Here is a 17,006-nt window from a genome sequence, read left to right as displayed (position 1 = left end):
ATGCAACAACATGCAGTAAAAATATACAAAGCCATTAAACATCTCATTGTAATTTATTTCATCTCAAGTTTGCAAATAAAAAACACAAATGTTCATATTTATCAGAATAAACACAGCATCAGGAGATACATATATATGTAAAGTCCATTTTCTACATTTTTTTTTTCATTTTAAATGTAACATTTTTCCAAAGTTCATTAACAGACTGTAGTTTCTACAGTAACTAACATTTTCAGCCCTTACATCACACAGTAGTGACATCTACCACAGAAGATGTACAATCAGTAGTTCTCCATCATGGAAAAAAATGTACAGTATGTTTGTTTGAATAAGCAACAGGAAAAAGTAAGTTAGCTTAAAGAGGAGTTTTATGGAATAAAATTCAAGAGGGTCGGTTGGTAACATCATTTTCAGGGAGCCAAGATTTACCAGCAGCACTCAGTTTGTAGCATCCGTATCTCACTTTAAACATTCCTGAGGATTAATTGAGTATGTAAAATGAATTTGATGGTCAACATAAAAAGGAAGAACCCATGTATGATTTGTTCACGCAGTGTTACAGTCATGCCACCAAATCCCAAGTTTTCAGCAAAGAGTTCAAGTAATTCTTGTTGTAACACATAAAAAGAACACAAGGAAATCAGCAAGACTTATTAAAAGCTAGCTTACTCTTCATTATAGTGAGTTGCAGTAAGTTATGGATTTCAGGCATTTCAGTGAATAAGCATATTTATTCATTTATTTATTTATTTAATAAGCAGTAAATATACATATTTGAGAAGCTACCTGTGCCTCTAAATTGTTCAGTCATGCTACAGTAAGCTACGTTTACCAGCATGGGGCAGATAGAAACGAAACATTTACCCCTTGTATATCTGGTTTGCACTTTAGCTTATGGGTGTTTTGACTGTCTTCACAGGTTACCCACCAACCTTTGTATGTCTGCTTTTGTCTTGGGGCAGATTGTGTCTATTTGGCTTGTCTAAGCTTGTTTGCTAAAACGTTTTGAACCTACACAGACCCAAATTTGCCTTTTTGTATCCAGTCATGCTGTAACATCTGTCGAATAACATAGTCTTCCACTTCGTCTTTGATACGACCGTGGGGTGCGAAAAGACTAGCTTTGAGTAAATGGAACAGCTCTGTCTTAGTTCAAGTGAGTCACTTTAAGGGATAGTTGGTATTTTTTGAGGTGGGGTTATATGAGCACATGGCATAAGTGTTGGAAGGTATTGTCCCAGCAAGCCCAAACCAAGACTTTTCTTTAACCATAACCAAGAATTCCCATTCTAGTAGAAAGCCCTTGGCACAACCTACCCCCAGCCCCATTCCCCAACCAGTGAGGTCACTACATTTCACAAGCTCTCTCAGCTTTTTCAGCCTAATAAACAATATAAATTCACAAAATGTCAAGATAGGTATATTCTTAAACATATTACCCTTATGAAACAGAGAAATTCAACCATACACTTTATGAATTCATGTTTTGCCAGTATTTGTGTGCAGCACAACTCTGGTTTGGTCAAAATAAACCCTTATTTCATGGAGTTAGATGTTTTTCCTGTGGTCTCTCTGTAATTGCTGGGCTGTTGTTGAAAGCCCTATGGTAGAAAGTCCTACCAGTAGAGACTGACCTCTGGTGGCATGTGATGTGCACTACATACAAGTTTAATAGTAAGGTGAGCCTCTGTATTTTTAGCTGAATTAAATAATACAGTCGGGATACGCTATATTTAGAATATTTTCACCACTTTACCTATCCATCAGACAACACTTTCTGACAGGGAACTGAAGCTGTATATCACTCTCTTCAAAGCCACCAGACTCACTTAGTTAGTGTTATTGTGTGACTTTGGTGAATCCAAACTAACCTTTGAAAATACCAAAGTCATGCAATAACACAAAGTAACTGATTGAGGCAGTGGTAGGCTAGTGGCTCCTGTTTTCTTTAAGTTAAAATGACTGTTTTTGTCAAAGGAATCTGATGGCTGTGAAGAGAGCACAGATGAATATAATTGCCTTAGTTCTCTGTCAGAAAGGTCTGTCTGACAGCAAGGTAAAAAGATCCAGTGAAAAGATCCTAAATATAGTGTACACTTAAACTGATATTGAAAAGCAGTACATTGCTTAGCATCTGTGTCGGTACTCCTGCCTTCTTCTCGAAATTAGGGGCGTGCAGACCGCCATCTGCTATAGGTAACACACTGATTATGGATAAATACCTTATACAACCCCACTGAAAAAATCCAAACCATCCGTTCTACTTTATTCCAAGGCCAGTTGGGAGTCATCAACACTGACTCAGGCACACAGCAGTAACTTTGGGTATCCAGATAGCTTATATCTATTTTCTGAACTGACTATTAAAAGCTCACAACAAACACATAAGTGCTGAATTTTGAAGTGTGTGCCATTAAAATTGAAGTGTCGATTGATTTTCAGTTTGAGAGTTTGATTGATTGAAAACATAATAACTCACAATGTGCAAAAATATCCATCTTTTAGGAGAGCCATCTTTAAAAATATATACATACGTGTGTTAATTTTGAACAGCTGGTGTTTTTTTTCTTCTTCTTTTTTAAATTAAAACAGTTGGTCCTTATTCTCAAAATATGGAATGACAAAACTGGACTGTGGCGCAAAACAGCTGAAGTAAACATTTGTGTTTTTTCATTAGCTTTAACAATATAATTGGAATGACCTGCACGTTGTAAAGGCAAAACACATTTAAATAACTTCTTCAACATTTTAAACTTCATAGCTTAACTTCTCCCCCGTAAAACCAATGTAACATGTACTTTTTGACAAACACATCACGTTTTGATCATTGTGCAAACAACTTCACATCCCTGTGCTTCTCAACAGGATTTATAAAAGATAATCTGTTATGTCAACATGCCTAAGATTAAAAACATAAATAAAGTTAATAGGTTTTTCAGTGACGTTAATAAATGTACCTAAAAGGAAACACCTAATATGTCCAATGTAAAATTAATTGTATTATTGTTAATGTTTGTTAACCTGCAAATGACATGGTCAGGTTTAAATACAGAAATGTAAAACTTCCATAAAACTTTTTCTTACAGTGAAATGTTGGTGGTCTAAATTATGTTTTTTCTTTAATTTTGAAGGTTATAGGTAACTTGAAATCAGGAAGCTGAGTTTGTGTCTAATCCAAAACCAGGAAGGAATGATATTGAACTTCAAGTGAACAGGAAGAAAAGGTTTTAGTGCAATGCTGATATGTGAAGGTGGAGTCGAAATGTGACCACACTTTTTGGACACATTTGTCATTACCAGAGACAAACATGTTATATTGTACTGTAAAATTTCCTCGGTGGCAAAGAAAACATTGGTTTGACATTAGTTTTTTAAATTAGTCATGATTAAGAAATTTGTTTGACTTTTGTCGTCATCGTCTTCAGTTGTGACAGCTATCTCCATTTTTTTCTTCAGGGGACTGAAAGTGGGGAATCCACTTTGGTGTGAGACATCTGATATGAGCAATAAATGTGCCAACATCTGTTATCTGTTGAGTGGTACTGTATGGAAGTGTGTGTGTGTGTGTGTGTGTGTGTGTGTGTGTGTGTGTTAGCTGGTACCACCGAGTGAACCTCGTCTTGTCAGGCTCTGCGTGCTGGAGCTCAGGCCTCGGACATTTGTCAAACGGCTCGACTGAGAAACAAAACAATCACAATGGATATTTAAGTGCTGCAGATCTCTGTGATTGGATGTACAACCAAAGACAAAGGCATTTTAATCATTTCATGAGGACTACAACTGTAATTTATGTTAAAGTTGTTGGGCCACATGCAGCACTGACAATGTATGATGAACTTTGCATTCGGTTAGTCACTCAATTCATTCTCCTGTGCTCTGTTCCCACCCTGTCTATCTGAATTATGTTGGATTGATACGGAGGTCCAGGGAATTATCACAACTATTCAGTTTAGCTGTGCGATCTTACAATCCGGTTAGACCTCGAGGTCTTAAAATGTTCGAAAAGAGTCTCATAAAAGATGTTAAATATAACTTCAGGATTCCTGCAGTGCATTTTCTGTTTAAGTGCATTCTGCTAATTGTATGTAACATTGTCAATGAAAGACTTTTACTTTTTGTGGAATATTTTACAGTGCGGCATTAGTACTTTTGATAAAGTGTACAGTGTTTTTTCTTTTTCTTTTTTTTCCCTGTGGCCTGTGTATTGTTTAATTCCTGCACTGGGAGCACTGCATAGTAACAGCAAGATGAGGCAATAGTATGTCATAAAAGGGTTAGTATAGCATGTCATGAAAATGTCATAGTATAATGTGCCATAAAAAAAGTCATAGTATAGCTCTCAAGCTCTCCAAGCTGGGTGTTTCCTCAGGAGGGATTGTCATTTTTAACTGGAAAAAAAAGGCTTTGGTGGACATGGAGCCTAAAGGACCTAAATACTTCCTCCACCACTAGTAATATTTATGGTCTGTGTCTTTGATAACGATCTGCATTTTCAAGGATGTAAATCTACATTGCACAGGATAGAAACACCACAACGATAATAATTTACCACCAAATACATCAATCAGTTCAACACTTTGAGAACCTGGCTGATTTACTACTAAAAGCATAAGCAGGACATTGCTGTTAAACGGATTAAATCACCAATAGTCTGCTCACCTGGGTGCCGTCCTGACTCTCTCTGGCTCCAACATTCAGCACATTCAGAGAGTTTGCCCTCTTCATCCTGAAAACAGGACGCAACATCATAATGAACTCTTAAAAAGTGTTCTAAAAAAACATTATTATATTATATATTTTTGGACAATTCACACCGGCATCACTTGTGTTTGTTAATTAATATAGAGATGTTTCTTTGATTAGTAAACCTCCATGACAAAATCAAGCGCCCATCCATGAGCCAAAAATGTCCGCAGTTCCACCTACAGGTAAGACTTTCTAACAGAGTATTACCCAGCATTCCTTGGGGTTGCTTCCTCCATTCCGACTCCTCTCAGCTTGCGGACCAGTTTCTCACTGCTTCTGCGTATCGACTCTCTGAGTTTGGTGAAGGAGCCGCTGCGCTTCAGGTTACTGAGTCCGTCCTGTCCGGAGCAACCGTCCTCAGCACCGGACCAACTGGGACGACCATCGCCTGGGGGATGGACAGATAGACAGAATGACAAACGGCAGCAAACCAGTGTATGAATATGCAGTTTGCAAAAACAAGCTCTCTGTGTTGGTGTTTTTGTTTCCTAAATCATGTATTGAGGATTACGCATACATACATTCATCTGCATACTGTACATAATCATCCAGTTCATGTGTGTCCATTCACCATTTATTTATTTCTATTGTTGGTCATTAGTGCTATTTATACATTCACATAATATTTATATAAAACACCTATTCTTTCACATACTCATGTTCATAATAGTCATGTCTATGTTTTACCTTTATTTGTCCAGCTTTGTTGTCCTAGCTGTTATATCTATTTATGTGAGTACATTTAGAGCAATGCACTTACTTATTTGTGTACACATACTTGGATTTGATCATCACCTGAAGATTAACACAAATGTTTTCTCTAGTAGTACTTTAACATTATTAACTTACTCTCTGTCTGTCATTGATAAAAAATAAGGTGTTCACAACCTAGACTTTATTTTTCAGAATTTTTTACCTAACTGTAACTTTTGAGAGACTTTTTGTCATCTAAATGAAAAGCTGAATTCATGAGCAATTGAACTCCCTTTTGCGTAGTTCAATTGCTCAATCGCTCACAAGGTTTTGTTGCTAAAGCCTTGCCAAGTCTTAAGGTTAATGTGACTAATGTCTGCAAACTTTAAATACGTACTTTAAGTATGTATATGTGCATCACTTTGCCAACCTGATGACTTTTTTCTACTCATGCCACACTGTATTTTAGCATGTACCATCATCCTGTAGTTACCTGTGGCCACAGAGGCCACTGTTGGACAAAAGTGAAATAATTACACCTCAAGCCATTACTGAGAACCTTTAAGGAAAAGTGCATCTCCACAGACCACATAATTGTCCACTGTGATGCAAAAAGTTGAACCAGAAATGTATCTGTGATACAAACAGCATTTAGCTTGCCTGTTTTCACTAGAAAAGTACTGGTTTTAGATATAAGGTAAAACAGATTTTTTGTGGTCATGCACTCACTGTAACTGTCATCATAATCAACAACAAGGGGACACATCACTTTCCCCAGGTCTCATTAAAAACACTGTAAAATACAGCATGTGGTGGCAGACGTAATAAAATTAAAAGGGAAGTCCACAACAGATTATTATAACTGCTGCTGTTTTGTACCTTCTACAGATCCAAACTCCTTTTCATGTGCTCTGGTCAGGATCTCTTTGTAAAGAGCCTCAGCTTGTCTGTATTTCCCCTGCTTAAGATAGCATGATGCCTGAAGAAGAACAAAGACATGGATGAGTGTAAAAGAGAAGGTTTGAGCAAAATATGTTGTAAAATTAGATATACTTCCACTAGCAGCGTTCACACTTCATTTTGTGCAAAAGTAATATTCATAATTTATTTTCTAATTTTCATCGCCTTGAAACTCTTTTAAATTTGAAATAAACTCAGAGAGGAAAACATGGAAACATTGAGGTATCACACTAAAATGTAAAAACGCAGAATGTCAGCCACATTTTACTGTACATGAAGGTTTCCTCTCACCAGGTTGTTCTTTGTCTTGGCCACATTGGCATCGTCTGGTCCCAGTTTGCTCTGGTAGATGTGCAGAGCACGTTCATAATACTGCTCCACCTCCTGGTACTTCCCCTGATTCTGACACAGTAGAGCCAGGTTGTTCAGCTGCTTGGCAACATCTGGGTGGTCTATACCAAGAACCTGAGGGGGTGTTCGGAAATAAAAAAATATGCTGTGAGGACAAAAAAAATATTATTTTTTCTTTTCTTTCTCATAGTATAGAAAGCCATAAAAAAGTTAAAGTAAAGTCATTAGGAATTGTACAAACCCTGTGGGTCCTCCTAAGTGTAATAACACAAATGTGTGTGTTTTCTTACTTTTTCTCTGATCTCCAGAGCTCTCTTACACAGCGGCTCTGCTTCCTTGTATTTTCCTCTTTTCCCATAAAGCACCGCCAGGTTGTTGAGCGTTGCTGCCACCTGCACAAACATTGTACATTACATACCAACTCCGTAAGTCCCACATCAAACAAACTTAAAAATACAGATATTTTTGGGTGACATAAACAACAGTACTAAAGGACTAAATACTGATGCCAAAAAATGATTTCAGTTGATAAAACAAAATAATGATCGAGCAAAATAAATACAACAAAAGGCAAAAACAAACAATTTATTCCAGGTGGGATTCAGTGTGTGGTGAACTGTTTCATTTCAAGATGTCTGAGACTGCAACTGGTTTATTAAAGGAGGCTAACTTACAGCCGGGTGGTCCATTCCAAGAGTTTTCTCTCTTATTGCCAATGCGTCGTTTAGCAGGTTAGCTGCTTCTTTGTATTTGTTCTGGTCTCTGTGGAGATAATCACGTCATACTGTTTGTCACCTCAAAATAACCTTCTCATATAAAATTGCCTGGTTGTGGGAAATAGAGTTTCTTGGTCTAAGTGCAGGAACATTGCTTTGTTGCATACCTATTTTTTGTTTCTGCTCATTTTATTCTATAAAAGAACTTTGAGTTTAGAAAAGGTGTAACCAATAAGTTTGTAGTTTTGGTACTGATGAAAAGGGTGACATATAAATACGCAGATGTCAGCAAAATAATGTTATACAATACATTAATCAGCAACTTAAACACAAAGTGGACACCTGTCAGAGCTCCTAAAAACCTCTTAGAAAATTTCTTACAACAAGTTGTAAGAAATAATTTGCTGAGTATTACTGTCATCAGTATCAAATATATATGTATGAATAGAGGGCATTATCAATTTTGGGGGTGATAATCTTTATCTAACTGTTGGTGCCATGGTAACTGGTCTTACCTGTACACCAGCGCCAGTATATTCAGCATGGTGGCAACATCTGGGTGGGTGTGGCCTGAGGACTTCTCCAGGTCTTCCAAAGCCTGTAGAGACATAAAATAAGACATTTTAAGGCATATGAACAAAATGATTAACATTTTTAAAAAACTGCATTTCCCCTTTCATTTCTGAACTCTCAAGCTGAGCAGTCAGACTGAGAGCAATTCAATTGTTATTTGGGCATAACACCTGCAAGGACATAACAGTCCAGTGTGTTATCTTTGGAGAAGCAGGCTGGCTGTCGAAAACTGGATTTAGGGACTTTTAACTCACCAGTTACAAGATACTATACAGGGGGGAGCAGTTAGAGGTGAACGCCCCTCTCACCTGTTTGCAAAGTGGCACAGCGACTTCGTACCGTCCCTGGGATGCATACTGGATGACCAGGTTGTGCAGTGTTCGAAGGCGGGCAGGAATCTCGTAGCCGCCCTGCTGGGCCGCAGCTGCTGCACTGCTGTGGTGAGGCTGGGACACTGAACAGCAGTAAACAGGCAAATAAAAAAAAATTGAAAAAGAGAATTTGGTGCAAGCTTGGACTGAACATAAGCAATCAATTACAAGTTTGAGTTTGAATCACATCAAATTAATGCAGTTAAATTAATGACATCAGATACATTAACTGAAATTGTTTTACAATTATCAATTATTCTTTTAATGAATCTTATAGGATCATTTGTACATTGATTACTCACTGTGTTATGTTGAATTCAGGAGTAAACTTTGTTTTTCCTCACATACCTCCACAATAAATGAAGAATCCAAAAAAGGTGAACTTTCTTCATGAATTAAAGTCTTAGGCGACCATGTTTAACAACAGCAAGTCTTTATCAAAGCATCTGTTTACAAACTCTCACACAACTCGTGCAGTATAATCAAAGTCTCATTTATCCAGTCATATGCTTACTACTTCCCAAATGCATGTTTTTTGCTAAATACGTGATCTTTAAACCACTTCCATATAAATAGCAGAGAGCACAGGTGCATTACTTGCCTATGCATAGACTGTTTATGTGGAAGGGTTTTAGATGTAACGTTTTCATGATATTTTGTGTTTGGGAAATACTGACTGGATAAATGTGAGTGAAAGTTTGTAAACGGGTGTTTAGATATTTTTGCTGATGTTAAACGTGATCACCAATGACTTTAATTCAGCAAGAATCTTCTCTGTTTTTGGATTCTTCGTTGACTGTGGTGACAAGAAAAACAACGTTTTCCTCATGAATTCAACATAACACGGGATGAGTAACTGATATACAAATTATATTTTGTGGGTGAAGTATTCCTTTTAAGATCTGTCAGAGATTGACTTGCTTGCTTGACTAGCTGCAAAAAAAGTGCCATCTTTGTTGTCATGGTGTGACTGCACTCATGTTGCATTTTTAGAAAAAGAAGATGCTGTTATACAAGATAATTTCATACAAGATTAACAAATAAATTCTTTGTCTGCTTTTAAAAAACAAATAGAGCTGAATGAGGAAATCATTTTAAAATCATGCTTTAATGTGAAGAGATTCCTAATGTGCAAACTCATTATCACTGCATGATGATGTAGATACTAAAATTTGACATCAGAACTTGAAATGTCTCTGCTGTGTGTGAAGTTACAGTTACACTCTGAGACTATCCACGGAGAATGAAGACTGTCACACTGTTTACCAGTTGCACACCTCTGTTGAAGTAATATATTTACACACAAACAACATGCGTGATGTTGAGCTCAATGTAGCATTAAAAGGATCAGTTCACCAAAATTCCAGGGACATTTCTGTATTTTTCTGAGCTTTAGATACTTCTTACACCGTCCTGGAAAAAAGAAAGTGACTGGAAATTATTTTGTGATGATGCTAAACCATTAACATTTGACCTTCCTTCGTTTTTAGACAAACATGAGAATTTCACATTTAGGCTGCGAGTGACTGAAAAGCAAACTGTAGAGCGACTGTAAAGTCTTACTCTGAGACTGTTCTTCGTCCTCAGTGGGAAAGAGGTCATCCAGAGACTCCTTGGTGGAAGACGTGTCTTTGTCATCCTGAGGTGAGAAACACACACACAATCTCCATTACTAAATCCCAATTTATCAATGCTAACAAATATTCAAACTGTGTGTAATATAAAACGAGTGTTTCACAGTGACAAACCTACAGGGAAATATCACCAAGTCTGCAGCTTATTGGAGCTTTTTTGAAAATATTTCAGTGAGGCAACAAAACCACAAACAGACATAAATGTCCAGTGTGTGGGATTTAGGGGGATTAATTGGCAGATTTCTTTTTTTGTGCAAAATCACCTGAAAATAAGAATTGTTATGTTTTTGTTACCTTGGAATGAGCCATTTATATCTCCATAGGGAGTGGGGACTCGGTCCACATGTTGCACCACCATGTTTCTACAGCAGTCCAGAATGGACAAACCAAACACTGGCTCTAGATAGGGCCCTTCACATTTTCATGTCAGCCACCGTAGTTAGCAGCATCTCAAAAATGAACAGCGTTGGTAAAATACTGTTTTTTTTAATGTGACACTGCTTTGTTCAGTGTTTTTACCAGTTCAAATCACTGGGTTCGCTTGTTTTGGAGAGGAAGGGACCTCTGCAGATAATTCAGCTACTGGTAAAACCTTCTGAAAGTCTGGTTCTTAAGTTATCAGAGACCTGATAAACCTGTCCTATTCTGGTTGATTAGGACAGGTTAATCTTCGTATGCCTGGGAATTATTCATTTTTTCATGAGCCATGTAAACAGCTTAGTTGGAATATTGTCTTTTTCAAATAATTGGAAAAACTGTAATATTTTGTGCATGTACTGTAAATGTACTATAAATGTGTCTGTCTTGACTTCGCCTATAAAAACTCATTAAAACCTTTCTTAGGTTTTAGTCGGATCAAGTTTATATTTCCAGCCTAGTTTTCCTAAATATACACATAGAACATCCAGATAAAAGCCATGCACCAAAATGGACTAATAAAGAGCAGACTTCTCCACATTTGATCCTTTGTTACTTGAACAGCGAGTTGGCCAGTGAAGTATTTACAGCAAACTCTTCCTGAACACATCCACACACATAAACACACAGACACACAGACACACACACTTTTGTACTAGAGATTGTAGTCTCCTCACCAGCTGCGGCTCCTCCAGGTCGTATTTGCGTATGGAGGACATGAATTGCAAGTGTCTATTCTGCTCCTCCAGGGTGACCACCTCCTGCTCCCTGTCCTGCAGCCGCTGCTGAGCACCTGCCAGCTCGTCCCTCAGCCACTGGTTCTCCTGACAGAGACGACGCACCTGAGAAGGAGCACACAATGAAAGAGAAAGCAAAGGTGACATAGAAAGGAAGGGGGGGTGAAGGGAAGAAACAGAAGAAGAAAGGATTAAGGAAAGGAAAGATTGATAGCAGAAGAGGGGTAAGAGGGAAAGGACAGGTGGAGGAGGACAAGAAAATGAAGGACAAAGAAGGAGGAAAGAAGAGCAGAATGACCAACAGAAAAACCCCAAATTTTCAAGTGGCACAAATGTTACAAACTCTCCCCACAGAAAACACGACAAAGGATTTAACAGTTGGATTGTGGAATCAGTAATAATCCTCTATGTTTAAATTCATAAAACACTTCCAAAAAGCTCAAGAAAACATGGCATCGGATAACCTCCCACCTACTCATTACCTCTTAACTTATCTTTCTCTTCTTTATGAACATATCCTGCAGAAACTCACCTGAGCGCGCAGCTTCTGTTTTTCCGCCTCCAGTGAACCCAGGTGAGCTGACAACGCCATCATCACCTGGAGGGACAAAAAACGTGAATAACAATGTTTGTTTACAATAATTTCCAAGAGGAAAAAAACAAAGAACTGTGTTACATACATGATTTGAAACAGTGCCAAGCAAACACTGCCTCAACTACTTACTTTTTAGCCACCTAAAAAAGGCCCTTCTAAAAAAAAATCTTTGCAATAGGGAACTGAGGTCGTTACCTAAAAGCCATCAGATTCCACTGACAAACATAGTCCTTGCTGGTCTACTGCTGCCATCAGTTAATGTGTAAGGTCAAGCGGAAAAAATATTCTAAATATGGTGTACACTTAAACTGATAGTGAATTTTTAGGTGGCTAAAATACGTTTTGCTGTGGCCCCTTCCACAGCAGTATACTACTTAGCTTCTGTGCTAGTTGATTTGGTTTATCAAAGACTAGCAAAGCAACACAGAACATAGCAGACACGTCAGATAGGTTGGACCACCATATTCAACTATGTATCTTTAAACGTTACTGTTATGGCTGAAAATGACAACAGAAATAAACAAGTTTGCTGATTTCACATATCTCCCCAGTTCCTATCAAATGCCAGTTGTTTACCTGGCAGTGATTGTTGTTGTCAGCACAACACCACAGTGATTTGGTCTATCCTGCATTTTGTCCATACTGCCATTTCTGCACTCTTTTAAATGCACCTTTAATGTTCAATACAAACTTTCACTTTAAACTGTTTATCTGTTCTTTGTAGGTGGCTTTTAATGTACCTTATTCTACTTGAAATTGTTTGAACAATGCTTGGGACAAAAACAAAACTTTCCTTTACGATAAGTTAAGTTAATAAATTTTAAGAAAGTTTAATATCATAACCGTGTCAGCCTTTATTCTAAACCATTTTATTATTGTGTTTACTTATCAAAGTATAAAGATAATTAACTCTAAAGGAGCAGTGTGTAGCAATAAGCAGCATATCGCAGTGAGGATTGCAGATTTCAACCAGCTGAAATCCTAACTCCTGGTTAGGATTCCTTCAGTGTTCATTGTTAAGAGGGATTATACTGGAAGCCAAATTATCCGCAGAGGTCTCTTCTTCCCCAAAACAAACAGACCAGGTGATTAAAACCTGTAAAAACACAGAATAAAGCCGTTTCACACTAAAAATCACTGTTTTTCAGATGCTATTTGGCTCTTTGCAGAGGGGCTGCTAACTAGAGTGGCCGACACAAAAATGCAAAAACGCGAATGGCCCTTTTTAGAGCCAGTGTTTGGCTGGTCTAAAAGTTGCTACAACCTGCCACAGTCTTACAGAAGAGTTAGTTACCACACAAATAGGTCATTATGGCTTTGCCTCTATTCTGTTTGTACCTGCGCCTCACTCAGCCCCAGCTCTATCCTCTCCAGTGACTGGCGGATGATGTCACTCTTCTCCTGCTCCACGCTGCCACTCTCAGGCACTGGCAGGCTCTCAATAGCCTCCTGCAGGTTCTCAAGCAGGCCACGGTTCTCTCCTTTCAGTGCCTCCAGCCCGGCAATCACCTGCTGCGTGTTGCACAGAATCTCCTCCGCCGACAACATGGCTCCCACTCTGAGGTTCCTCCTGTAACAACAACTGACCTGGGAACAGCACAAAAATGCACACATAAATGGTAGAAGAAGTCTTCATAGCAGTACTTGTAGTAGTGGTGGTCTAACAGTAGTAGAAGCAGTAGCAAAAGTACAAACACTACTAGTAGAATTGGTGGAAAATAGTAGCAGTAAGACTTGCAGTAACAGCACTGTGAGTATTGTGGTATCAGAAGAAGAAGTAGAATATTTTAGAGCAATAGTAAAAATAGTAGTAGTGATAAAATACTGGTAGAAGAAGAAGTAGCAATAGTAATAGCAGTTGTAGTACTGGAAGTCATGGCACAGCAGTAGTGATGGCAGCCTCAATACAGTACAGAGAGAAGATATTTAAAGTCCAAACTGATAAACTTTGTTGTTTTTTGTAAATATACACTGTGAATATGATGCCTGCAATAAGTGGGGACAGGGGCATGTTTACTACTGTGTTGCACCTCCTTTTCTTTTAACAACACTCAGTAAGAGTTTGGGAACTGAGTACACTGATTGTTGAAGTGTTGAAAATAAAATTCTTTCTGACTTAAGTGGCTCAATAGTCCAGCATCTTGGATGCCATATCTTGCACATCATAATATGCCACACATGTTCAGCGTGAGACAGGTCTGGACTGCAGGCAGGCCAGTCTAGTATCCAAACTCATTTACAGTGAAGCCACACTGTTGTAACACGTGCAGAACATGGTTTGGCATTGCGTTGCTGGAATAAGCAGGGATGTCGCTGAAAAAGACGTTATATGGATGGCAGCATATGTTGCTCTAAAACCTGTATTCAGCGTTTATGGAGCCTTCACAGATGAACAAGTTACCCATGATGGAATACACGCTTACATTCTCCCATACCATCACAGATGCTGGCTTTGAACTTTGAGCTGGTCACAATCTGGATGGTCCTTTTCCCTTTTTAGCCCAGAGGACACAGTCTCTATGATTTCCAAAAACAAAAAATGTGAAATGTGGACTTGTCAGACCACTGCACACTTTTTCACTTTCTGTCAGTCCATCTCAGATGAGCTCGAGCTGAGAGAAGTCAGCAGTGTTTCTGGATGTTGTTGATATATGGCTTTCACTTTGCATGGTAGAGTATTACCTTGCATTTGTAGATGCAGCAGCTAACTATGTTTACTGAAAATGGTTTTCCAAAGTGTTCCTGAGCCCTTGTATGCAGAGATCTCTCTGTATTCTCTAAATCTTTTGATGAAATTGTGACTGTAGATTGTGAAATCCCTAAATTCCTGCAAGTGTGCATTGAGAAACTTACTAACTTTTTTGGAGCATGTTTCAGGCATCAAATTCACAATCAGTGTGTACTTACAGAAAAACAATATAGTGTATCACATATTAAATATCTTGTATATATAATATATAGGTCAAAAAAGGTCAAATATATATAGGTCAAAAAAGATTCACAAATCACTGGATTCTATTTTTATTTATGTTTTACACAGCAACATTTTTTGAATCGGGGTTGTTAATGACAGCTGTGATTTATTGTTCATTTCACTCATTAAATTCATTTCAGTCATGAGACATGAGTTCATTATGAAAGTAAGGATATGGGACAAAGATGTTTAAGATATGGTTTGCGTCCAAGTATTGGCATTTAACACTTTTGTCTCTAATATTCAGTAACAGTGACCTATAGACATTACGACTGTGACAATAACGACGCAGTGAAAACAATCCAAATGGTCAGCAGCTTCACGAAACACAAACATGTGATGGTTTTCAGTTCCCTCTTATCTGAAAGGAGAAGTGGGCATATAACACAATTGTTACATCCATAATATACCAACAGTTCACTAATCCAAACTGTTAATTACTTTGGTTTTATTCTGTCACAAACAACCTACAAATTGTCTAATTATTCATAATACACTCAAATCAATGAGGAAAACGGACATGCAGGATGAAAAAATACAAATTTACACAACATATGTCACCTGTCCATCCGGTGACATGACATATAAGCTGAGGGGTTTAAGTCAAAGAACAATAAACAAAATGCTATCTCTTTTCCAATATTTTCAAGCAACTAAGGAAACATTATGCGTGAATAACACATGAAAACACACATATAGGTGACACTCACAGTCTGCATGTGCTTTGTTTACTGTGGGCGGCGCATCAGGCCTCAGGGTCAGTTTACCAGCATGGCAGGAATAATGCTGTTTTATGCAAATTTAAACCCAACACAACCTTTTCGTTTGTATAATAACGACTGCGTCACATTACGTGATATCTGTGTTTATCTTTTGGTGAAAACACCACCGGCTGTACTGTGCAACACATACGACTGACGATAATGCTCTGAAACACGATATTAACACACAGACAAAACACGTAGGCCAGCTTCATTTCAGATCCACATCAACAAAAAGTTATTTATAGCCTACCTGCTAAGTCCAGGCTCCGGCGGCGTGGTTTCGTCTTTTCGTCCACTCTGAGATAATATTATTATTTCTATTTGGAAAGCGGAGCCGGTCATATACAAGGGAACATTTCCGCTCCCAGTATGTTTCAGTTTATTTACTGTTGAACAGGTGGGACGGTAAAAAGTAGAGATCTGTAAATGATTCACCTGCTGCCTCCTCGGCTCTTAGCTCCTCCTGTCATCACGGAGAGCATCAAGCTAGCATAGCAACACGCACAACTTCCGCTTATCACCTTCAAAGTAAAGGTCTTATCAAACGCTACCCACGTATGTTAAAGTATACATACATTTTAAGTTCCAAGAATGGTTTACATGCATAATATGCCACCTGTGAGTCAATTCCTATTTTCAGTGGTGGAAACTGGGCACTAGTACTGTACTTCAGAGGCAAATAGCCTACTGTACTTTTTACTCCAATCTATTTGTCTGACAGGTTTAGTTACTTCTCAGATGATAATTTTCCATCCCCTTCCTGTCCAGTATAAACCCAATCAACCAAACCAATCTCCAAATATGGTGATTTTGAATGATATTTTTTTCTGATAAATTGAAAGATGAAGTGTTTAGAAAATTCTACTTCACTAGATAAATAAACTCTTTCAAAACCCTACAAAGCTGACACCATGAAACGATGACTTTGTAGAGATGCATGGTTCTCACAGGGCAGCCACACAACAAACGTATGATGATCTTATAGAAGAGGATGCATTGCTGTAGATTAAACATACCAACAGTACATGGAGTTAAAATAAGCACAACATTTAACATCTATGGTAGTAAAATGCAACATACACATTAATGCAGCACTTAATCCAAAAACATCAGATATAATAGTAAAACACTCACAGAGAACATTCCACTGTACAATTAATACAACTTGCTGATAGCTCTTACATAGGCCACTTTTACTTATTTTGACTTTAATATGATAATCTGTTTAGTGACCCTATTTCAACTCAAGGCTCACTGGCTGTTCTGCACACCTAATCTATCAGATATTCTTTATTTAAGCTTCAATATTTTGAATTCAATCGTATGTGTAAATTGGCAATTTGTGCTACTGTGTTGCAACAATAATATGAGACAATAGCACAACAAAAACTACATAAATGGTAATAACAATGCTAATAATAATAATTATAATACTAATAATTAATTAATTAAAAAATAATAATTGTGAAATACTT

The 17,006-nt window shown here is 37.8% G+C and overlaps 1 protein-coding gene across 1 annotated transcript; it reads right to left on the bottom strand.

Annotated features, from left to right (window-relative positions):
* Positions 1–48: 48 nt before the first annotated feature.
* Positions 49–15,993, bottom strand: klc3 (kinesin light chain 3). The gene is made up of 14 exons (XM_049576129.1): positions 15,782–15,993; positions 13,132–13,380; positions 11,731–11,796; positions 11,139–11,303; positions 9,974–10,049; positions 8,348–8,493; positions 7,982–8,064; positions 7,425–7,512; positions 7,041–7,142; positions 6,691–6,864; positions 6,319–6,418; positions 4,954–5,134; positions 4,660–4,726; positions 49–3,675 (listed from the first exon to the last, which is right to left on the bottom strand). Exons 2-14 carry the CDS (start codon positions 13,339–13,341, stop codon positions 3,592–3,594), a joined length of 1,542 nt encoding a protein of 513 aa, XP_049432086.1. The 5' UTR covers positions 13,342–13,380; positions 15,782–15,993; the 3' UTR covers positions 49–3,591.
* Between the last annotated feature and the right edge of the window lie 1,013 nt (positions 15,994–17,006).

The sequence above is a fragment of the Epinephelus fuscoguttatus genome, linkage group LG5 (assembly GCF_011397635.1).
Source record: "Epinephelus fuscoguttatus linkage group LG5, E.fuscoguttatus.final_Chr_v1".
Classification (NCBI taxonomy): Eukaryota; Metazoa; Chordata; class Actinopteri; order Perciformes; family Serranidae; genus Epinephelus; species Epinephelus fuscoguttatus.
Note: the sequence above shows the minus strand (reverse complement) of the source record. Positions and strands in the feature narration are given on the sequence as shown.